At 43.8% G+C, this 25,716-nt stretch overlaps 1 protein-coding gene across 1 annotated transcript; it reads right to left on the bottom strand.

Annotated features, from left to right (window-relative positions):
- Positions 1 to 438: 438 nt before the first annotated feature.
- On the bottom strand, positions 439 to 24,372 carry dab1b (DAB adaptor protein 1b; the record flags this gene model as incomplete). Its single annotated transcript, XM_080034100.1, has 13 exons — positions 439 to 528; positions 1,367 to 1,485; positions 2,693 to 3,346; positions 4,393 to 4,501; positions 4,814 to 4,861; positions 6,834 to 6,893; positions 9,155 to 9,220; positions 11,174 to 11,212; positions 11,654 to 11,773; positions 12,782 to 12,913; positions 14,880 to 14,978; positions 18,130 to 18,269; positions 24,303 to 24,372. The coding sequence occupies 13 exons, from the start codon at positions 24,370 to 24,372 to the stop codon at positions 439 to 441; spliced, it is 1,746 nt and encodes a 581-aa protein (XP_079890226.1).
- Between the last annotated feature and the right edge of the window lie 1,344 nt (positions 24,373 to 25,716).

Below are 25,716 nucleotides of genomic sequence, written 5' to 3' on the forward strand. Positions count from 1 at the left end.
TTGAGCTTCTGTCTTGGCCTTGAGAGCTTCCATCCCCTAAAAGACAAATCAACCATATCATGAAGCTGTAGGTGTGCAGTTACAACTGTCACCACCAGGTAGCAACATTGTGCCTTCCTCATATTTCTTTCTTTTTTTGTGTGTGATGCAGAGGGGCATACACATTGAACTGAACCAAGGCTCCTCTCCAAATTGGCAACAAACCACTCATCCGCGAGGGAAAATGGAGACGCACTGACAAATGAAAATATATAGCTTATAAAGAAACACAAAAAAGGGTTATGGAGAATTGAGGGAGGGATGTGGCGAGGTGCTGGGGGAGGAAATACATGAAATTCTACAATGTGAAGGTAGTGAAGGTAGTGAAGGGATCACACAGGCAAATTAGATGGGGGGGGGGGGGGCGACATGAAATACTCACTCAGTGTTTGTTGTCTTCTAGCTGTCTTCCTGTGGACAGGTCTGATCCAGTGGAGGATCAGGGGCTTCACTGGGCACCGGAGAGATTGTCCTTTCAACAACAGAGTCCTGAGAGAGAAAGAGAGAGACAGAGAGAGAGAGACAGAGAGAGAGAGAGAGAGAGAGAGAGAGAGAGAGAGAGAGAGAGAGAGAGAGAGACAGAGAGAGAGCGAGAGAGATAGAGGGATAGAGAGAGAGAGCCATAAAATTACTATTTTGCACGTGACATGTTTTAGCAAAAGCATGTGATCAGTTGCAAAACGTGCATCTTTTTCTCCCACATTTTATGTCAGCTTCCGTACTAACATTAAGGATAATGAAAACCACTACGGCCTACGCCTTCAAACATAATTCTACCTTATTATAAATGATCTAATCAAGACACTTAAATCATCTGTGTGACCCTTCGTGTTTAATTGACTTGACATTTTTCTTCTGGGTAAAATCAATCCCATTTTCCCTGTATTAATCACATGGCATTCTATCCTGTGTGATTATACTGTATGTGATGTACTTGAGAACAGATCATCCGTATGACAGTAAAAGATAACAGCATATAGGGCCAGTCAGTTGGTACACACACACACACGCACGCACGCACGCACGCACGCACGCACGCACGCACGCACGCACGCACGCACGCACGCACGCACGCACGCACACACACACACACACACACACACACACACACACACACACACACAGTATATAACTAATATAATGTCCACAATGTATATATCGTTCATATTGTGTATTATCTGAATATTTTTACTTATTCTATTGTAATTTGATGTTTTGCTTTGGAATTTTTTATTTAATTTTTTTACTTTCATCCCCATAAAGCCCATTTTGAATTGAATTGCATTGGCAAAAGAAATTCATTCATTCTTATTGCATGACTTCTCACCGATAGGTCCTCCTTGGCGCTGCCGTCTGCGTCTACAGGGGAGTGATCAGTGGGAGGGTCACTGGCCTGGGAGGGGGGGCAGTCTGAGGACGAGCTCTGCTGAGGGGCCGGGGTGGATGCTGTGAAGAGAGGGAAGGTTCAGTATAAATGCATGAAGGAAAAATGATGCATTAAGACGAAATCTAAACTTAAAACTAATCTTCTAACCTTAACTTTTATGTAAGCTCATTCTTATTCTAGTGTGCAAGAACAAAGGATGTTACAGATAGTAAAGCGCCATGAGGCAAATGTATGATTTGTGATATTAGACTAGGCAAATGAAATGGAATTGACCTAGTCTAATATCGCTGTGTAGAGTAAAATAATACTAAGTATCTACAGCCATGCTAACATGTAGCTGTTTACACGTTATAGGGTTTACCATCTTAGTTTAGTGTCTGTTCAGACTATAGCATGTTAACACTTTCCAATAAGAGCTGAAGCGCTTCGGATTAAATGAACATTTTGACTGATTGGTGGCACTAAAGTCATGCAATTGCCTATGTAATGTCCGTACCATATTTCAAAGCAATCCATCCAACATTTGTGGGACATTTCAGTTAACACCACATATGTGAACCTCATGGTGGCGCTAGAGGAAAAGTCAGGGGATCACCAGAGGCAGTAAGATATATCATCTAGGAACCAGGAATGACTGTACAAATGTTTGTGCCAATTCATGGACTAAATGTTGACATATTTCAGTGGGTAAGCAAAACTTTGACAAGCTGTGGACATGGATCAGACATCAGGGGAATGGCCTCAGGCACCATGAATGTCTAACATTTCATGAGGAAGCATCTTATAGATGTAAAGATAGCCCCAGGCCAGTCTGGAGCAAAATGGCAGATTGATCGACAGGGTGCCATTCATAGAGCCACAGTTAGAAATGCTAATTAAAGCTATAGTGTGTAACTTTTTTCCTGTAAATGAATGTTGGTTACATTCAATCTCCACAAAACTCGCCCTGTATTTCTAAGTATCGCAGGGGTCCTGAAAAATCCCAAGAAGCGCCCAGGAAATGTTTCAGTTGTTGATTTTACTGCTAAGAAAAAACATGGACATACAGCAGAAGGTATAAAACCAATGTGCTATCACCAAAAGGATTACCTTATGTAGATGCCCCCAACAGTGTTATTGTAATTCCTCATGGGGGCGACACACAAAGTTACACATTATAGATTTAAAACAGTTCCCCTATATGCAGTCTTTTTAATGTGCTCTATGCAGATGGTGTGGTACCAATGATTGTTTACCAAGCTGTGACAAATAATGAAGCCCACTTACGTGATTCAGTAGACGGTGACGTGGATGTACCCGGGCTCAAGGTCATCCTAGATAGATCAAGGTCACTACAGCTCCCTTCCTCTTCCTGGGCGGTAGCAGCAGCTGAAGGCGGGGGCAGCAGCTGACTGCAGATCAGTGTGTCCGGTACGCTCATGAGACCTGGGGTCCCACACCTGCTCACTGAGGCTGACGCTAAGCCAGGTCCAACACCTGCTGCTCCGGCTCCCGATGTAGAGGGGCCCTCGCCTGCATCCGAGTCCATGCAGAGGCCTTCCCTGCCCAGACTCAGCTGCCTGTGGAGCAGGGAGGGGTCGGCCGTGTGCTGGGGGCTGGTGATGGCCGAGGAGGGGGCTGATAGATCGCAGGCTTGGGGGCACATGGTGGTGATGGGTACCAGGCCTTGGAGCATGGCAGCTGGTATGGCGTGTCCACCAACCCCTACGGCCTGGGTGGGCATGTAGGCCGCCATGGCCGCCCACTGCTGCTGAGTGGCGGGGAAGATGTTGGCCTGGCTCCAGATGAGAGGCTGACCACCGGGGAGGACCTGAGCCACCTGGAGGGGGCCCTGCACGGGGAAGGCTAGAGTCTGAGCCTGGCCAGGGAACGGCTGCTGAGCCCACTGGGCCGCCTGCACCGGACCCATGGTCATGTAACCTGCAGTGGAAACAAGAGGAGGGGGAGAGAAAAACCCATTACAGGATGTTCAAGCTAGAACAGGAAGTGGAGATTAATATGATTAAATGCACAGAATATATTTTGTGTCCTGTGATTCATTCATTATGTATCGATTTTCATATCGATATTCAGTTCCTCTATTAAAGATAAGCCTTTCTAGAGAACGCCTGTTGTCAAAATAAGTTTTAGTTTTAACACTGGAATTATTTCAGTTCACACACAGTACGGAGAGGTGTCAGAGGATCATGAGGAGATATTCACAGCTTTTGACAACAGGTATCCAGAATCTCCCCAAACACTGACTCCATCTTTAAGGGTTAATATTTCTGTGTTACAATCTTTGACTAACAAGGTTCATATGCAAGTTGATGTTGATTAAATCCATTAATCTCCATGAATATTTACATATCAAGTTATCCATGATATTGACAGCGCAAAACTCAATCGACTCCCTAAAAAACAATCCCCCTCTGAATATGTGATTCTTCTCATATTCATTCATTTCTGTCCAATTTCTCTTGCGTTTGTCTTTAAATTTCTGTTGCATTTGTATTGAAAGAGCTTCCTTGTTGGAGTTTGGTGCCGTACAACATAGGGGATTGAGGGAGTCGGCTTTCAAAAAGCACTGACTTCATAAGCTCAGTTATCATGCACAGGCACATTGTTCTTGCATTAAAAAAAAGTTCTCTCTTCAGTGGGCTTGAATGCTGTTGGAAGTTTCTTGAATGGTTCTTTGAAAATCTCTATGTCTGTGCTTTTTCTCGCTAAAATATTCAACATCCCCTGCATGGTCAAATTTGAAACTTGACTTTACAGTATATATCCGTGGGTTACAGCATAATCACGCACCACTGCACCGATGTGTGGTCCTAATAAAAACTGGGATAAATCCACAATCTGCATAATGTTGGCAGGGTTTTTCCACAAACTAGACATCAAAGGAAGACATCACCACCAGTCTTTTTATTCTCTTTCATGTGCTGCATTGTGGAGAAGATGCAGGCTCTCAGTCTGGGTTTAGCTACCTGATGGCATGGAGGTGGGGCTGAAGGGGGCGTACATCTCAGCAGGGTTGTGTTGCTGCTGGCGGCTGCTCCTGCTAGGGTCCAGTGTGTTGGCAGGCGATGGGGGCATCTGGGAGGCCGAGAGCACACACACACACACACACACACACACACACACACACACACACACACACACACACACACACACACACACACACACACACACACACACACACACACACGTCACCACCACTATCAAAGTCACCTAGAAGTCGCCCTGTGCTTATCTCTAACCTGCAGTGCTGCTTGATATTCAGGCAATTTAGATCTCTGCAACTGTCCTAATCAAATGGCCGAGCATCATCAGATCAAATATAATAAACTTGCATCAATTACACAAAATGAATCAGGGTTTTGGTTTGTGTGAGGTACAAGCACTCACCGAGGGAGGAGTGGACATATCGCCGAAGAGATCAAAGTGGTTGATATTCTGCGAGTGGAATCGAGGGACGAGGGAGAGAGAGAGAGAGAGAGAGAGAGAGAGAGAGAGAGAGAGAGAGAGAGAGACAAAGTCCAGTGATACATCAGGACAATGAGATTTGCACAGTCATGAAACCTTGGGTTCGTCTCCAGATAGGGCAATGGCGGTTTGCACTGGCGGGTAGGTGTGGGGAGTGAAATCTATTCACAAAGGCAGCTTGTGCTGCGCATGGCAAGAAACAAACTATCCCCTCGTTTCATTATCAGAAAATGGATCTAAAATGAATCTTTCATGGCTTGCTATAATTGAGTGGGTAAAAGGCTATTCAGTCCTATAAAACAGCCTCTGATTAGATATTCCTATGTCTGCCAATCAAGAGAGGGCCCCCAGTGAGAGCCTGGGCGGCTTTATCATGCTGATTCTACTCTCTGTGTTTATTTCATCGAATGAATGAAAGAAGAAGAAGACGCTCCTGGAACCACCCGACCGAGACAATGAGGCCACCTCACCCTATAGGCAGACGTAACCCCTGCACTGGTCCCCTCTGTCCTCCATTTGCACCACTTAAAGGAGAGAGGGACGTGGCTATGTAAGGGACGATGTGATGGCTAAGTTGCATGAAATGTCTCTGGGGCCAAGCACAAGCAGACAATGAATCACCGTAAAAAGCACAAAAACACACAGAACACACAGGACTTGCATGCTATAAATAAACAGATATATGTATACAAACACACACACATATTTAAAAGAAAAAAAGGGAGGAATGGCAGCAATCAAGGTTGCTGCTAAAAGGGTGTTTATGTCCTCCGTGAATAAGCCGGGGACATGGAGGGTCGCGCTATGCACAGCCCTTTGGGACCATTAAGGGGCACAGAATGAATAGGAATTTAGAAGGAAGGTAAACAGTGTAAACAGAGGTCTCTCCCTGCAGGCACTGACACACATCAGGGGAGCTTGAAGGCTCTCGAAAAAAAAAAGCTCCAACTGAATGAACAGACAAGCAGTAACACTTAGAGATATGGAAGCGCGGCTACTTATACCGGCATGGGCTGTTTGGGCGAGATAGCGAGAGGGGCCGGGACAGTTTATCTGTTTGATATGCTGAGCAACAAGCACTTTGTCAGGGCTGTTTTCAGAAGTTGTGCTGAAAATTCTCTCTGGGTGAATGTTCTGGCGACATGAATGTTTAATAGGCGATTTGAGAGATATAATGGCATTTTCACTGTATGGCGGTGAAGAACTCATAAACCCTATATCCAGGATAAGATGAAATATATTTTCAGTCGGATGAAAGGGGAGTGCGGATCAAAAATGCTTTTGGTGCTGCTTTCCTATTAAATCAATTCACTGCAGAAAAGTATATCGCTCTCCATTAAGGCACAGCCTTTACAAGTGTTTGGTGGCCTTGGTCGTTAGATAGCTGAGACTAGACTGCATGCAGCTCAACCCAACACCCAACCAACCTACAAACCTCTCGTCCTCATACTCAGAAGAAGACAGAACAGCCACCCCTTTATTCCTCAAGATGGTCCACTGTACCAGTCAGACGACACCGGCAAACAGACTCTGATCAAAAACGGATTTAGTCTGGACTATCTGGTCCCGATATGCATGAGATTTTGCACAGGATTTGATTTTGGATACGAAGCCCGCCTCACTAATGTCCTGTGAAATTGCTAACATGTCGGACTTTGCTTGACCAATCAATTAGTCATATGTACTGTATTCAAGCAGGCCAATGTAGGTCTGTTTCATCATCGTCACAAAAAAAGCAGATCGCTGACGAAGACCCGGTTCTTGGTTAGGTAAATGCCGGTTGGCTGTAATGCATAAATACAACTATAAAATACAAAATATAAAAAGTGGACGCTGTCAAAAGGGGGGGTTGTGGCACTTCCGACAAGATGATCTTTACGAGAGGTTTGTAAGTAAGAGAGTAAAGGAACAAATAATAAAGAAATTAAATAAAAACACCTACAGTCATGAAATGGCGTTTTGGGACATCATAGATCCCTTCCTTCTGCTGACCGGTTGGGACCTGCATTGGATTGGAGGTCGATTCAAACGTAAGTAACAGAGCAACACCTTTTCTTTAATGTTTAGGCTTGGATATTAAAAAAACAGGAGCTTACAGGACTAAAAAACTTGTCTATTCTGGGAAATGAAAGCTCACTGCACCAATTTCAAATGTGTCCTCTTTTATGCATTGTATCTTTTAGAGCAATGGGATTATGCAAATTCTACAGCTATTTTATTGAATCAATTCTGCTTAAATCAATATTGATTGCAAACAATGCTTGAGGACGGCGCTTGCTGGGTCTGCGAGGTTTAGAAGAAAGCCTATTGTTATTCTGCAACAGCACATCTTAAGTGGTTCATCTGACAATACAAAAATGCCTCAGCTCTGGCCTCTTTTTTTCTTTGCACGCTTGCCTCACATTTATTCAAACTGTACGCTGCTCCTAACCTAGCTGCCGTTCTCTCCTGTCGCTCCCTCCGCTGGTTAACTTTCCGTCACGTTTTCCCAAAGTCTTATTGATCTTGTTTCATTCTGAGATCAAATAGCATGGCATGTGATTAATCTCTCTCTGCATCTTTCATCTTCAGAGGAACGCAAGATACACAGAGGCAAAAAAAGGCTGAGGAGAGGGAGAGAAAGGGAGGGAGGGGGATAGGATTAAACCATCCGACAGGTCCCTGGAGTCCTAGCTGGTCCTTCAAATGGGCTAAAGCCCAAAGGTCAAAGTGTTGGGTATACTGTATAAAATGAAGTTTGAACTGTCAAGACTAAACAACTGACCTTGAGTCTTGGCTCTGTTTTAGACGCTATATGCTATACTTAAAGCCTTTTCATTACTAACATCTTATATTCCTTCTGATTATTTTCATGAAATAATTATTTCGGCAACAGCCATCCAATATGTTTACATTCTGTAATTACCTCTCGCCCTAGTAGTTTTAATTGGTCCCCTATTTCCATGCTGAACTCAAACTGCCAACATATTCAGAGGAAACAATGTGGCATGTAATCAAGTATAATTATCTTATCTCATTGCTATCAGCTACACTGTGTTGTGTGCACATTCTGTACAGCATATCGAAGGTGTATTAAAGGTGGAGTCAGTGATTCTGTAGAATGCTTGTCGTCAAAAGTCAGTGTTAATACACAGCCTAGGCTGTGTAAACTGGTATGTAAAGAAATATAAACAAAGGGGTCATCAAAAAGCTAGCTACATGCCCATTTACAAAGCTGAAGCTGTGTATTAACGCTGGATTATTTTCAGTGCTCACACAGCACCGAAAGGTAGCAGATCTTAAGGAGGTATTCACCTATTTTGACAAAAAGTGATTTTGACAATAAGCATTCTCCAGAATCACTGACTTCTCCTTTAAGTTAGGCTTACTGGAAATGCTGCAGCAGCTGCTTCACGTTAAAAGTGACAACTGGCAAGACATGGGCTTTGGCTTCGATTGTAAAGAAGCCATGGGAAAGGTTCCCCCCGTGTTTACCAACTACAAAACAAGACATGGTAATTCTTGCATTTTTTGACACCATATCAGTTTTAACTATTGCAAGGAGCGGTGGAACAAGAAGGAGCAGCGTCAGTGAGATGTGAGATAAGAAGTGTTTCAGGTGACAGGCAGACTGCTGCACACCTCAAACTCCTCAGCAACGCAACTACTGCAGGGAGTAATGCTAGTGTAAGGACCAGTGTCAGATAAGTCAAGTGACACGCTGCACACCAGCTTGGCTTTGTAGCATACTGCTGTTGTGAGCAAAACTACTCACGGTTACAATTATTGACTGACTTCTTTTTGCAAAACGAATGAGTTTATTTGGCTATATACTGTACACAGATACATTAGTTGCCCTTATATTGTATTTTAGATAAAGCAACTGCTCAAAGTGTTTGCGGTGTTAAACCAAACTCGCTCTTAACCACTGTTTTTTTTCATGTTTTTCCCACGTTTTCTTTTGACCTGTTTTTTTACCAGGACTAAAACGTTCTTGTCTTGGATATTAACCATTCCATAAACCGAAGCCCTTTTAATACATCTCAATAACTTAATTTGGTTATTTCATAAATGGCTTTTCATCTTCAGCCACATGAAAAAAGAAACCTTAGTTTGATCTACTGTTAAAAAACCCAGAAATCCCTTTCTTCAAAAAAAACAATCTGCACTTAGTCTTCTTTGAGAAAGGTTCTATAAAGTCATGTTGTTAGTACTGACACTATTATCATCTATCACAGGGAATGAAGTGGGAGAACAAAAAGGGGGCAATTCTTGTCTTTGTACCTGATACACGCTCTCCTCTGACTGGGGGCCACGGAGGGGTTCGTGTCCAGCCTCAAACACTATATACTAAAGAACAGAAGTAAAGTGGGCAAAGCGTAGAGAGTGATGAGATGGGAAGGCAGAGAGAAAGGGTTGGCATATAAAATAGAGAGATACAACGAGGGAGTGATACATGATAAGAATAAATGAAAAGCACAGGGGAGCGAGGATGCCGTCGAGTGGGGAACAAAATGAGATCAGGAATATGGGAGGTATACGAAATGGGGCATGGGAAAGAGATGTGGTGGAGATGAAGAGAGAAAGAAAAAAGGGTGGGAAAAGGAAAGAGCACAAGTATAATAGGTCAGGCAGTAGTTCAAGGCAATGTGGAGGTCACAGCTAGACGTTTCCCTTCGACATCAGCAATGTGACGCTCCACCTCTTGGAGAAAAAAAATATTGGCTTGAGTTCCATGAGTCTCACACATCCTCAAAAGGGACATTAACTCCTTAAGGTTGACGTTTATAGGAAAGATGCCCTTGTGGACCTCAAATTAAAGGAATAATTTGACATTTTGATCAGTAGGCTTATTCACTTTCTTGCCGAGAGTAAGACAAGAAGATTTGGTACGTTTCTTATGTCTGTAGAGTTAATGTGTCAAGGAGCTGGTGCTAGCTTGGCATTAAGAGAGGAAACAGGCAGAAACAGCTAGCCTAGCTCTGTCCCACTGAAAAAGAAATTGTCTAGCAGCTTAAGGTTAAAGTGTCAACAGAAATGATGACAATTTTTCTAGTAATATGGGAAAAACGGACGAATGGATAAGTTAACCAATTACGGTTTCATTGCAAAGTCTTATCAAACGACCTGTAAGCTAACTACTAATTTGCAGGATCACACACTGTAACCCCTGATTTTTGAGTAGTACTTACATATATATATATACATATATATATAAGAGTATAAGAGTAGAAGAAGAAGTGACAGTTAAACTGCTGGCACAAACTACATTAGCACACCAACATTTATAAAAAAGGTTAGCTAAGTTAAAATGATGTGCTGTGTGGATATAACATTAGCGTTACTTTCATTTTGGAAGGAATGATCATTAGCATTACAGCTACAGCTGGGAATAAACAAATTAGATGTAATATTTATATAGTATACAATACATAATATTAGTGTGCTTTTCAGATGCTGGCGGGTGTATATTTTGTTTCCTTTGAACAGAACAAGGCTAGCTGTTCCCCCCTGTTTTCAGTGTTTAAACTAAGCTAAGCTATTGGCTGGCTATCTACAGATCATAGACTGTATATACAGCTACATATTTACTGCACAGGCATGAGAGTGGCATTGATCTTCTCAGCAAGAAAAAGTGTGTTTCCCAAAATGTCAAAGCACTCCTTTAAGATTCTGGCCACACTCTGGAGTTTTGTCAACCAACATCAACACAATCGAAAGCTGCAAATGGAATGATTCAATGCAAAAAACACACTTCAAGAGCAAAGAACAGAGGTGATCTGGGAGGTGGTTGGACGTACCACTGAACATAGCATTCAGAGTAAGAGTTAGTGTTGTCTGTATTCAGTGTGAGCAAACACAGAGATAAAACGAAAAATCGTGTTCAGCCAAATAAATGCACGGGGCTAAAGTGGGAGGAGGGGTAACAATCAGTCAGGGGAGGGTTGGGGGGGGGGGGGGGGGGCATGTCGTTGGAAGAAATCAGAACATTGACACAGATCAACTGAAAAAAATATGGTTTTACAACACTGCACCGGCCGATGGAAGTTGAATGGTTGAACAAAACTGTCCACTAGAGATGGTCTACTGTGTATTACATGGAATGGTGGAATATAATGCATCATTAATTCAAGCAGATCAGTGACTGGAGGAGATATTTTTTTAAATTAAGGATTTATTTTGTGTTTGTTTGATGTTTGTTTGTTTGTATTATTCCAAGCTTTAAGAGTGAAAACAGCACTAGTTAAGCTAGAACAGCATGATGTGTGTTTGGTCTCCTGCTCTGTGTGCCTACAGACCTACCTGGTACACCGGATCATCCACTTCGTCCTCCAGGATGGTCTGTGAAGTGGTGGGAAAGAAGGCAGACGACACAGTTTTTTTTTTTTCATCAGTAAGACAGTGCAGCCCAATTTAGCGTCTCATTGGAAAATAAACGGAGGAAGCTCAGAAAAAAACGTCTGTCTTTTCCTGCCAGCAAGTGTAATTACAGGCTGACAGTGTGCTGTGTTTTAATGAAACAGTGGTTTCGCGGACACACCAAAAGCTTACATTTTCTATCATACGTACCTGACTAATAAAGCTGTTGCATATCCATTATATTTAGATATTCAACATAGAAATCAATGGCGCCGACAAACCCTTCAGACGAATCTTGAAAGCATTTAGTTTTCTGCTGTGTGAATGAATCGCTGGCTGTGTGGTGACCTGTGATCTCCCCTCCGCATAAGAAAGGAAAAATAAATTAAAAAAAGGGAAAAATGTGCCCTATAGGCGTCCTACCTGGTAGACGGCCTGCTCACACTGTTTGTCCTTCTGGGCCTTCTTCTCCATCTCTTCACGCTGCTTAATGTCATAGATGAGCGTGAAGAGGTCGCGCAGGTCAATGATGAGAGGTTCCGCCTGGGTAAAATAAGATAAGCTTCTTGATTTTCGTTGCACAAAACTTACAACGAAATTCAGGTGCACTCAAAGACCGGACTCAATAAAATAGATGATATATAAGTATGCATTAATTCCATTCACTTATATACTCACATTCTGTATCATACACTTATACACTCATTGCAAATGTATGCAGTTAAATTGGATAAAAGTGCTCATTGATACTGTTGCACATAATGTGTTATTGCACTTTACAGCTGTATTTGCATGTAAACAATGGGTATGTGAGCAAAGGGGGTCACTGTAGCTAGCAGCATGCTGTTTACAGAGCATATAAGTTGTGTATTAACACTTGATTTTTTTTCAGCACACACACAGTACGGACAGGTAGCAGAGGAGATATTCACTGACTTGGAAAGTGAGTTTGACAACACTCTCCAGAATCACTGACTCCAGCTTTATCTAGAGGCTATAGGATTAAAGATGACGAGTAGTTGCATGTTAAAATTAGCATTGGTTGGTTTCCGAGATTGTGCACAGGAGTAAACGCCAAGCACTCAACACTGAGCTGAACAGTTTCTTTTTCTCCATTTCTAGTCAAACCATCATTTGTTCCACAGCTTTCCAGAGCTCCAGAGCTGTGGTTTAAGGCTTGTCATGGAACAACTTGACTACCCAAAGACTGTACGGGAGACTAAAAAAGTAAAAGATTTATGTCTTACATTTTGAACGAAAGCTTTATAAAATATATTCTATCAGTAAATGAGAAATGAGACCATGTAGCCAGGCCTCGCAAATCCACACTGCTTAAATATTTCATTGTTAGGCTTGTGCACTTGAATGACTTGGTATCAGGCAGGGCTCATTACGTAAATACAGCTCGAGTCAAATTTCCACATCATATGTTCATTTCAGAGGTACAATTTGGAAATAAAAAAATGTTGATGACGTCGAATTTGCCTATGAACGCCTGTGGTCAGTTGAGCCTTGACTTAAACAGCTCCAGCAGAGCGGAGAAGTACTCACCGACGCTGCGGTCTTGATGGCCACAAACCTGTGGTGGCCCTCCTTCCCGCAGACATAGCCAAAGGCCCGATTGTCTCTGGTGTCCTTGGCGATGTAGCTGATCTCGTGGACCGAGTGGTGATGCAGTTGCACCTAGATGGCACAAAGTTGGAGTGGAAAATGTGAAATCCACAAAAGGCCATCGCGGCCCATGTGAAATACAACAATAACCACTTAATCTACTGTGGGTGTTCCTTTCCCGAATTCTCTTGTTTTATTTGAAAGTCTGCCTCGTCTTAGCATTAATGTTGTACAACTACAAGCACTATAAACTGTGTTGGAAGGAAAAGTAGGTCAAACCTGCTTTAAACATCTTTGCATATTGTTAAGGCAACCAACACAGAGCGAGCCTGAGCGTCTCTGACAGAGTGCGGAGAATTTAAGCACTGTTCAGATCTGTATATTATATATTATATATTAGAGGCTATAGTTTCTATCAGAGGAGTCCTCAACAATATAATTCAGTAGATTGATGCATATTTTATGCCATTGTGTCGGACAGCTCTATTTATGTCCTCCTTTCATATCATTGTGAATGTTTTGATAAAAAAATTAGTAAGCAAGAGATCATCTCGTGCTCTGACACATGAGGCGAAAGAAACAGAAACCACAAAGCTCACAAACGTGCACGCATATCGACACACACAGAGTAATCCAGCTGTCACTCAGGCACACCAACCTGCCGCTCCACTATTAGCAGAGATGAGCTCAGGCACTGAGGAGGAGCGTTCATTTGGATATGAGCTGATATTCAGTGTGGCGCGTCGCTTGTAACGCCTCGGATTAATGCAAAATACAAAACTAATATGACTAGTCTACCCGATTCAGCGCGGGAATCGTGTCAGCTTTACATAAAGTATTTCAATCTAAATGCCTGCTGACGCTGCCTGAGCTCGAGTGATCCCCCCCATTTCCACCATAATAACTCAATGGGGATATTAAGTGTTGAGTGTTATTTACTGCCAGTAATCAGTAAATAAAATGAGCAGCATTAGGGGCCTGATTTCCAAAACAACAAATGAGCTTGTCAAAAGCTGTTGAGCTGGTTGGTGGTGGTGGTGGTGGCGGGAGGCTTAATGTTCTCTTTCATTGCAGGCGAAAGACCCGCCAATATCACCGCCAGTCATATTAGAAAGAGATATGATCAAAGATAGGTTTTTTTTTGATAATTCTTTTTGGGTAAATAGGCGGTGGGTGGTAGGGGTGGGGGTCCGCCAGCCACGGGACAAAACACTGTTGCGTAATTATGAGTTTAGCGCTAACGACAGCCGAGGTGGAGCCATGGTGTAATTAGCATTAGCGGCAATGATCATTAAGGGGCGGAACTGAGTGCTAATTATCGGTTAGCGCTGATGAGCAGAGTGGGCCTATCTAGCCAACACTAGGCCCCAGGATGGGGGAGCGCCGAGGCCCCTCCATCATCCTGTAATGGAACAGCAGGCCTTCTGAGTCCGCCAGGGGGATGGAAGCCAGGACGCAGGCAGGAAACAGCCCGTCTCATAACATCACCATAACATTGCTCACTGCGCTATCATTAGCAGGCAGACAGGGGCCTGAGTGATTTTACAGTAAGTGGGTCCTGCAGCATACCCCAGCCTAATCTGACTGGGGTATGAGTTAAACCAGTTGACTCAGGGTCAAATATCAAATGAAAGGCTTGTAATTTAATGGTGTCAAGTTCAATCTTTATAAGCTAAAGGCCAAACTGTCCAGTGTAAAAAAGCGTGCTATGGCTTTTTTTACATCGATAAATTGCGGAGGGGGGGGGGAGGGGATCTGGATTCTTGCAAATGTAGCGATGGAAAAAGGGCCAATTTTACTTCAGCATATAACCTTGGTGAATCATCTTCCTTTCTGTGCAGGTATAGTAGTAGTGTGGCTGTGCTAATATGTCAACCGTGCCAGCCCACGCTTACAAGATGGCGGGCCCTGGCAGCCGCTGTGAACTGAACCGTGTGAGCGTCTGCCCTCTGGATGTCCTATGCTGTGGGTTCCACGGTGCAGCAGCTGGCCAAGGCCCTGGTGCCACGGGGCCCACATTCGCTGACATGCTACTCACCCCCGATCGTTCGCAGTAAATCTTGATGCCGCCGAACGAGACCGTCAAGAAGACTCTCTGCTTGTGCTCCCCTTTGGAACGTGCCGAGGAAGCCATTCCCTGCAGGAGATTAAAAGGAAAAACAACGTGAGGAGATGAAAGGATATGAGCTCGGCGAGAAAGACAAGTGAGCCTTCCTCTCTTCCGACTCAGGTGAGTGTGACAGTGGGAGATATGGGGTGTGGGTGAGGGGTGTGGGGGGGATTGTAGGCTAGGGTGACAGTAGTTACATAAGGTGTGATAGGACAGAATGTTCTTTCATGTGTCTTTTCATGAAGCTTCACTCCCGATGGAATTCACACGTTGCCTTGTGCTGCGACTTATTATTATTTCGGCCTTATTCTTTCTTTCTTGTTTTCCCCCCCAGGCACTTTTTTTCTTCCTCTCGCTTTTTCTCTCCCTGTTCTGGAAGTTAAGTCTAGTGCACTTCAACGTGACATACACAAGTGCTAGCTAACAACAATATGGGCGAGATTCGCTGACAGAACGGATCACGCTGCTGCTGCTGACCCAACCCCGCTCGCTCCCACAACGTCCCGTAGTGCTGAGTGAACAACCCATCCAGCCTTTGAAGTGTGCTTTTCCCATGGACGTCAGCAGCTCCCCTTTCTTACATTCTCTCAACTCTAATCGAGAAAACAATTAACATTTCCACCGTGCGCCTGTTTGACGCGACCCTTCTGCCTGACACGTCTTTCATAGAACAAAGCCTGAGAGAGAGGAGAGGAGGGAAGCAGGGAAAGGAGGCAAAAAAATGCACAGCCCAGTGATGTTGAGCGTTGGTCGACTTCTTCTGTGTATCAGCAAGCCTTTGCCTCATCTCCTATTAAAGCCCGCGGAAAACCAATTTCACAAAATCCTTCCAACTATGTAATATGGGAAGTTTTTTTTAAATGATAGTAAGCATCTGAAAAGAGTTGGCATATGTATCAATCCAAATGAAAGATATCGTCATTTAAGTTTGGTAAACTTTACAGAAATTTAGATGGGGGTGGGCTATGATCTAGTTCTTAGCACTCAATTAGTATTCAGCAGTTCTCTGCCTGAACGTTCTGTAAAAACAATGACTGTTGCCATGGAGACCGTTTGCTACTGCCACACCCACTCCTGTCAAACAGAGACAGTAAAAAAAGGTGTTTTTTAACCAACTGTTTTAATATTTATGATCATTTATTTTCAACCGGATTTTTTTGAAAGCTTTTTGAGACACCCAATGTTTGATATCATATATAGACTTTAAATCTTACGACCAGGTTTCCAGAGGCTTTAAAACCCGAGCCATTAATCAGCATCAAGCTCTGCCTCGACAGGGAGGTTTTAAAGAAAAACTATCCATTCATACTTATATACAGAAATGTACTTTCATATGAGAAAAGGGGGAGCTGATGGGATGGCAGGGGTACAAAGACGGAAAGGGTAAAGAGAGAGCGATACAGAGCAGAACAAGCAACAGGGATGAGGAAGAAATGAAGTGAGAGAGAGAGAGAGGCGGGCGGGCGAGAGAGTCGATGGATGTTGTCAATCAGCCATCGGCTTCTCCATTTGGTGGATTAGTCCTCAAGGCAGCAAGAGGCAGCTCAATAGAGACCCTCGTTCCCTCCTCTATTCCCTGTCCAGATAATAGCAGGTCTGAATCGACTGCTCCGTTGACTGTAACTGACTGGTGGTTACTATACTGGAGTCATACGGAGTGCAATGTTAAAATGTCAGGTGGAGGCGGGGAAAACGTTGTTCTATTGGACATATCACTCGGAATGGATATGGGTGAGGAGAGGCTTTGCCTTCTGGCTATACAGCTCTTCACTTTGGGGCTTCCCACACACTTAATCTCCAGCAAAGTCTGTGAGAGGATACTTAAAAAGCCATGCAGGCTTATATATATATATATATATATATATATATGTGTGTATATGTATATATATATATGTATACGTTCTTTTTTTAAGGGAGAAGGATTTATCCCGTAGACACCTACTGCAAAGATGCTTGTGTGCTACTTTTTTGCCCCAACAAAGAGAGCATTGTAACCTGTAATCGCAGTTGGCATTACAGAGGATGCAGAGTAAACTTTTGAGAAGAAGAAGCATGCAAAAGCATGTTTTTCAAGTCATACGTAATTTATATTTATTACTGACTGTTTTCTAACCCCAAGTCTTGGAGCGTCTGCTGACTTAATTAGGTAGCTAGCTACAGCTGATAAACCCCGCTAGCGTCAGCCGTCATTTCAGCCGACTAGATTGACAGTCTCTGGCTAGAAATGGAAAGCCTTTTGTCTACATCTGTCTGATATCAAGGAACCATTGTTTTGGAAAAGACTCAGAATTTCAAGTGGTAAATCTACCCGCGTTATCATTGCAAACGGCAAATGCGCAAGAATGGAAAGCTTGACAGGCGTAGCAGCAGTAAATAAGGGGAACATTTTATTGCACAGTATGCCGACTTATTGTGCTGTACAGTTACTCTGGGGCTGTATTTGAATTTATCTTTTTACTTAAAAAAACAAACACCGGGTAAAATATTTTCTGGGTCACGTTATCACAGTTTGCGAACGTGCCTCGAATTTAAAACCACGGTCGGTGTTGTAAATATAGAGGGCTGAGGCTGACATGAGAAGACACACAGGAGGCAGACAAATGGGTGTTAGGGTTGCATTCACATGCCGGAACATTTGAGACATACTGTGACATACTGCTTTAAGCATCTCAGAATAAGAGGCCAGTTTGCCTCCAAGGTAGAAAAAAGAAAAGGCGGTATGAATAAATGTGTATAGCTTTGAGCAACACTAAAAATACAACAGCTTCTGGAGGGAAAATAAAGGACAAAGCTGCTACCATTCAAAGCTGCTACCTAAGATATCAAACCGGCCTCGCAGTAGCTTTTTGTACGTGACAAAGGAGCTACTGGGATAATAAGGATGGACCTTTATTTGATCCCTCTGGTCAGGTTTTTACAGAGCTTTATTGAGTCAACTACAGGACTGGACAGCTCCCATGACTCATTCAACAGACAATACAGACATGCCTGAGCATGCCTTTTCCAAATCTGAATGATAAAAGTGAAGTGGCTCAATGATGTCCCAGTGCACACACACACACACACAGAAACACACACACACACACACACACACACACACACACACACACACACACACACGCGCACACACACACACACACACACACACACACACACACACACACACTGAAGTCCGCACCTTCAGCTTCATCATGGAGTCCTGGCACAGCTTGTCCCCACGCGCCGCTGTCACCTCATCAATCCCGATCAGCTTGGCCTTGTAGCGCACGCCATCTCCACGGAAACGCTTAATAAGCCCCCCCTCACTGCGGTCCTGACCTGCGGCGGGAGAGACGGAGGACAAAAAAATAAGAAGGAGGGAATGAAAGAGACTGATTACAGGAAACAAGGATGTGTGAGCTCAAGTGAATCCTATACTTTAGAAGTCTGCCCTGTGTGTGTAGAGGCAACTGTGTGTGTCTGTGTGTCTGTCTGTGTGTGTGTCTGTGTGTGTGAGAGAGAGAGAGAGAGAGAGTGTGAGAGAAAGAGAGAGAGAGCGAGAGATAGAGTCTGTGTGAGTGGAGTATGGAGTTGGCTTCTCTGGTATAAATATTTATGGAATAGGAAATACAGAATGAAAAGAAAATTAGCAGCAGTGGGCGAGATTTACAGAAAATTGGACTGGAAATTGAAAATGAAGCTGGATAAAGCCAGTGGACTAAATGAGAAAAAACAAGTGGAACATTGAGAACACTCTGTAACCATCACCTATTGCAGGGCATTGTGGGGGCATCGACACAGACAGCTCGGACGGAAGGGTACGGGGTGTCCGAGTGGGGGGGGGGGGGGGGTGCGCTCACTCCTACGCCTCACCCACGCCCATAGTTCCCATGGGTGCTATTGGCGGGTGACGAACCACCTTGAATGGCTGCTATTGAGGGGAATCATCGCGGTCCAGTGCTCACCCACAATCCACCAGGCCCTCCCTGGGTGATGGATGTTGGATGGTGGTGTGAGACAGGGGTTGGGAGGGGGGCTGCATTTTCCAATGTGTCTGGATGGCCTCTGGGCTTTCTAATGTCATCCCGTGCCTTCTCCCTCTCCCATTCCTGTAGCTGATTATTCTGTCTGTCAATCTCTGCTGCTGCCCTGACACCACCTTGACACTGACACCTTTCTCACTTTGTCCCTGCACTGTCTGCCGTCGCACGCTTTCTTGATTAAGAGGTGTGCGAGCCTCGAGTGCTGCCTTCGCGTGTCTGCAATGTATAGACCCTACTACCCTTTCATGTGCCAGGTTTTGTCAGCCTATAACACAAAAAAAATTAAAAATGTAACAGTTTGCTGCCGCATTTACACAAAGAGATTGCAGGATTTCAAAATCAAGGTCACCGGCACCTTGGAGAATTTAACAGTTTTCCAGCCCCTTGCTCACTCAATTCTAGGTCATGAGCCTGTACCGTACATCCGTTTAAGTGGCTGGCTAAGCTGTGTGTGCGAGGAGAGAACAAGGTTTATCAACCCTAATTACAAAAACTGTCAGGCTGAAATTAGACATACAAGAATACAAAATACAAAAATTCCATCCAGAAACAGACATTATTGCCATCCATACTAAATCTACTTAATGACATATGGAATTGCTTATTCCATCCCCGCGGCCTCAAAGGAAATATTTAAAAGAAAAATGAGAAAATTGACTTATAATGATCAAAAAAAAAAACGTTCACAACCTCCCTCTCACTAATTCATGAGTGCTCAATTCTCTGAAGGGGGGAAGAGGGGGCTCGAAGATGCTAAAGTCATTAAAGTCTCCAAGCAAGGGAATGTCAAATCTGGGTCTAATTCAGACTTGTTTCTCTGCCAGAGGATAATGAGTCTTATATACAGCCACCATGTTCCTCCCAACATTAACCAGACAGCATGGCGTGCGCACAGCTACCATGTAGAGAAATTAACATTCCCACTTTGATGACAAACTCACTAAAAAGACTCACTATACACACTGCTATGGTTAAACACTGCAGGACAGATGCAAGAGCAGGAGGACTCCGACAATAATTACCGCTGTACGTGACTCAACCCAACCCTCATACACAGTCTCTAGTCTATTCATACACTATTATGTATTCCAATCTGATTTTACTGACTCATACACTCTCTGTAATGTAATGTAAAATGCATGCTGCTCCAGTTGCATTTTAAACACCATCAGTTCCAATTCCAGTGCAGCTCTCTCGTATTCGCTTTAACCAGACTCTGCTCTGTGCCGTTTGTTTCTTTACATTTCGGCGTGCCATTTTCCCCCTAATAACACTTCAGGAGAGATTTAGAGGTTTATGCGCAGATCCTCCAGAAAGTAGGCCTTGCATACGGAATGAGAGCGTTGACATAGTGGCATAACTCGTACGCTACAGTACGTGCTCTGGGTTCAGATCAAGACGAGGAGCGAGTGTGTTTGAAAACTAAAGAGCTGCGGGGCAAGCTGTTTCATGTTGTTACACACTGTAAGAAAGGGGGGAAGAGAGAGGGAGAAGGTGTGTGTATATATCTGTGTGTGCGTGTTGGGGGGGGGTGACACATATTCCTCTGACTTTCTGAATTTACAATTACCCAAGGTTGAACGGTCCTCACAATATTTCTGGCCCATAAACCCCGATGCTCACATTTTGTCTGACAGAGGGCTGCCTGAAGCGTTGTCTACTGTTGGTCTGCATCTAAGTGGATCCTACACACACACTCCTGCCATTTGGGAATCTTGCCGGTCCGAGATGCACAAGTCCTCTGGTTTAGAATCCAGCCTGGGAACTTTGTCAAATATCTCCCCTCCTAATATCTCCTATTGCCCTCATTTTTCAACTCTCTCATAATGACTTATATGCCAAATATTCAAACATTGAGCTGATATCTAAAAAGCCAGGGACATCAGAGGGGCCTCAACTCAAACGCTATTATCACCCACCTGACATGCAGGCCCTGCACCAGGACCATGGCGGTGACAATTACTGTTCGCCCTGCACCATACTGTTTCATGGCTTGTCTGTGATCACAGTGTTGCATCCTCCCTCCTTGCCACACTAGAATGGGGACAGTTGAAGGGACAGATGGCAGCAGATGGAGAGTCAGAAGTGCCCCTCCAGATATAAGGACTTGGCAAGGAGGAACTTTTTGTCGGGAATCCGGGCATCAAGGAAGCTTAACCTTGTGAACTTCTCTGAGTATGTTTCCGTGTCAGCTTGTGTCTTCCCGTCAATATCCCTGTGTGCTAGTAGTAGTGGGCCAGTCAGAGACGCCAAACAACTGAGCCATGATGATTGGATGAATGTACGGCGATGCCTACTGACCTACGCGTTCACCTAAATGCAATATTGTTTACCATTATTTTGTGCGTCTCTGCACAGGGCACTGATATTTCTAAGCAGCGGTAAAGAGAATGGATGTCTGAGGAAGGCAAATCTGTCCTCGCCATCTGCCTTCCCCATGTGCACAAAATAATTGTCATAAGCCTCAGCAAGCACACAGATACACATTTACAAACGTTAACAGCAGCACGACCAACCCACACCGACGTCGAAAAATTCAACCGCCCAACTTTGGCTTTAAAGACCGTATCGGGGTTTGGGTTTTAATGGCTGATCGTTAAAGCAGTTAGAGAGTTAATGACAGGTATTGTTCACGTCATCAATGTAGTGGATAGACCGTTGAATCACTGCAGTTACATGCAGGTATTGATGTTTTCTTGGTGGTGATGGGCAGGATCATTCGTTAAAGGTGTGGAGCTCCACAATGCTATTGGCACATTCATGAAGAGGAGGTGTAATGAACAGAAAGCGCACCGGCAAATGATTCGGTCAAATGTGGGGAATAGTGTTTGAGCAGGGTGGAATTGTGGGTATTTTTTTTTTTACTGCCTCTTACCATTTTTCCAATGTATTAAATCTAGTATGTGTGGTGACTGGTGATTTTATCTGCCGTTTGCCTCTCTGCCTCTTCTCTGTTCGCTGCATCTCTTTCCTTCTCTCTCAATGTCTCTCTGTCCTCTATTCCTTGTCTCTCTTTTTAAAATGAATCGTTTTTGTGTGAGTGTGTGTGTGTGTGTGTGTGTGTGTGTGTGTGTGTGTGTGTGTGTGTGTGTGTGTGTGCGTGTGTGTGTGTACGGATTACAGTGGGAGAGCAACAGTTGCTATGGAGATAGAGTAAAGTCCTGCATGTAAAGCAATTCTGTTGATGGAAAGAGAGTGCAGCTTTGGCTTTGCTGTGGCAGAGTTTTACAGTTAGGTTTGCTTTTTCCAAATGTTTTGAAAAAGGAACGATAAATGCTATGAGATCCCTCAAAACAAAACACAACATAATGGCTCCGGTTTCATATCCCTCTGAAATTTGATCCTCAAGTGAATAACAATGCTCTATGCAAATATTAAGGAGTGCAGGCATTAAACCATAAGGCTGTGAATATGCAAGAGTTTACTTATTATAAAAAAAAAAAAAAAAAAATGTAAAAGACCAAAATCACCATTGAATTGTACCAGAACAGGCGATAAAAGTATTATTTAGTAACAAATTACAAATTACAATTGTAGCTTATGATTAAATTTTTCAGTGAAAAAGGGTGTGAAGGATTCAAATGTGAAATTCAGCTACAATATAACAGTTACTGATCAGTAATATTTTGTTACTTTGACATTTTATGGGAAAAGACAGATCTAGTACGCGTTAGCCTGGCTCAGGTGCTTTAAGTATAAGGAGCTAGCTATGGCCTTAGCCAGAAGAAGATCATGCCTACTGGTAACTAGAAGGGCCTTATTTACATGTTGTATCTAAGTCTTAGCAGCTAGCTAGCTACTGGTACAGCTGGAGGCTGTCTGAAACCTGCAGTACTCACCGGGGGATAGTTGATGGTTAGCAATTAGCGCCATTATTTTAGGCTTTTTTGCTTGTTAAATGACATTGTGTAATTTTCTACCAATAGCCTCTTTAATGCATATTGACATTAGGAGGCAGTATCACACTAGACTATCCCACTGCTGTAAATACTGCACTATCTGTGGCTGTTTTAAGAAATTAATTAGCCTTAAAAAAAGCTAGATTTGTGTGAAACAATCTTCACAAAAATTGAATTTATTTATAGTTATTGAGAAAACACACAAGGGAGGGAAGTCAGAAAGTGTTAAGAAATGGACTGATGCTTGCTTTTGCATTTAAATCACTTTGATGAAGAACAACGCCAACCCTATTCAATAAATTGCACCCATTTCAACTGTTGCTTCCCACCCATATGAATATAAACAGTGCTTCAGCTGAACACATTCCATCAACCTGATTCTCAGTAGTGTCCTTCACCTTGCCCCGGCCTCCTCAAAATCACCACTAGCTGTGCTTCGTGACAGTCTGCATGCATTTACGCTGCCCCATTTCCATTTATATGGACCTAAATAGCATCTTTGCTGATTGTGACAATGTTCCCTGCAGCACATGTGATTAACATGGTAAAGTCAGGGTCTGATAGACTGTGCTGATAGCCTGTGCTGATAGCCCCCTCTGACGAGCCGCATGGCCACGTGTGTAATAGCTCCCTCGCTCAGAGCCCCCCCAACCACACCCCCCAAACTCCACTTAACTCAAATCAATGGGCCCTCCTCCAGCCCAGCCATTTATCTGAGCTATCCGACAGGGCCAGTGGAACAGCCACCGAGGACCTGGCCCCGCGGCCTCGTTACAGCCCACAGAAGCCAGATTTACTGGACTAGCTGGAGTGGCTTTATTCATGGATGGAGAACTGAGAAAAAAAGGATGAAGAGAGCAAGGGCAAACGACAAAGCACCCTCTTCTTGCTCACTTTCTCCCTCTTCACCAGTGAATCTCACTCTTTTTGTACCTGTCTATGCCCTTTTCTCTCCTCCTCTCTGCCAATTCCATCCAATTTCAATCTCCCACTGAACGTTGGGAGAATGCCTCGTCCTATTACATCACTTTTGCTGTTCATCAAAGCGACAGGGTGTGAATTACCATGTCCATGACACCTAAATCATGGCACTACCCCTGGGGCAACATGGAATAGCAGCTACTACATCTGGATCCTCTGGATGAGACAGTCAGCCTCTCGGCGGGCTTGACTTGAGTGAGGTTTTTCTCTGTGTAGTCCAACATTGTTTAGATCCTTCCAAACATGACTCCCATTGCTATATGTTTATCTAGTGGTCTTTTCGGTACATTTCCCTCAACATTATATATCTGACACTTCTTCTCAATCCACACATTTAAAGACACCATGTTAACTTAATATATCCAATAATTTACAGAATGACATAATTGCTGTAGTAGTGTGTTACTGTGGCAGCGTTGAGAGTATTTGGTAAGTAAAACTGTGCATACCTTTGATCCTCCTGGACTCCCTTCGCTGGCTGGCTTTGACACCCGGCTGGACCTCGGCCTCCGCGGACATCCTCCACTGCTGAGTCCTTTGTCCCACTCACAGAGGATCCACCATGGGTTAGCGGCACTCAAGCTAATCCTCCCAACTCCCAGTGTTCGATTCCAGCCCACTCCACTCTTTCTCACGGTCACCCTTCGGTGGAGAAAATCTTGTTCAAATCCATTGTGAGATGTCTGGTACTCTTCAATAACTGAAGATCCAGCATTGATAACTACACTCCATCACTGTTGGCCCATGGTTTTTTCCGAGTATTGCTCAACAACACGTGAAAAGATGATTAAATGATGAGCTGGGTGATCCTCTCGGGAGTAGCCTCAGATCAGATTTGACATCTTCTGGAGTGTAACGTAAGTTCTCTTGTGAAGGTCAGGTATCACATGGTCCACTGTTGCTCTTTTCTGAGGGTCCACCTCTTACTTCTGGAGTTATTCCCCCCAGGGGAAACTGCAACATTGATTGAATAAAATATTGTTCTTCAGAGTAGGTCAGGAGAGGATATTTTTCTTTGGTTTGGAGCTATTCAGATGCAGGCCGACAGCCCATCACAGACACTTGCTCCGAGCACTGCAAGGCAAGGAGACAGGGATGACAATTAATATTAAGCTGGAGGTGGTTATAAATTAAAATGACAAACACATGCCCCTTGATTGCGCATTACAACATTAATTTCAAATACAAAATGGCAGGCACCAATTTAACAAATCAACAAAGATGTTATTATCTCTTCTGCATCATCAATTCTTAATGAGAGTGCAGCAAATGTGTGCTGTTCGTTGGCCACCCTTGAAGGAGACCTGTGATGACGCTCTTGTTGTATGTACTGCTTGTGAGTAAATATGGAACATTAAGGCATGACCGGTGCTTCTGTGCATGCAAAGCAAATTTTCAGAAGATGGATTGTAAATGCTCCCAGCTCAGGCCAACAGCACGAGAGGAGGGGAAGTAGCAGATAGCGGTGAATGACGGCTGTTTCAAAGTAAACTCTGGCGAAAATCTTGGCACAGCCGCCTATGAACTGGTACCCCCCACATTGTGCTTTAATGCCCTTGAATCCTCCACCGCAAACATGGGGGCCGTGCCAAGCTGGCACCGTGGCTGGCACCGCTTCTGTTGGCATGGTGATAGGCCATTGTTGGAGGAAGAGGCCTTGAGCCTACCCTGGCCTAAAAAAGAGCTGGAGCACATCGAGCCCACACTATCCTATGTGACAATTTGTGACATTGTGAGTGTTTGGTGAGAGTGAATGAGAACGTGAGTGGGATTTAATTGTCATTAATTATATATTTCAAGCATTTTTGTCAGGTAGGTTTATCTCTGTACATGGATCATCCTGAAACTGTTTCTATTGTAGGA

The sequence above is a fragment of the Ammodytes marinus genome (assembly GCF_949987685.1).
Source record: "Ammodytes marinus genome assembly, chromosome: 9".
Taxonomy (NCBI): Eukaryota; Metazoa; Chordata; class Actinopteri; order Uranoscopiformes; family Ammodytidae; genus Ammodytes; species Ammodytes marinus.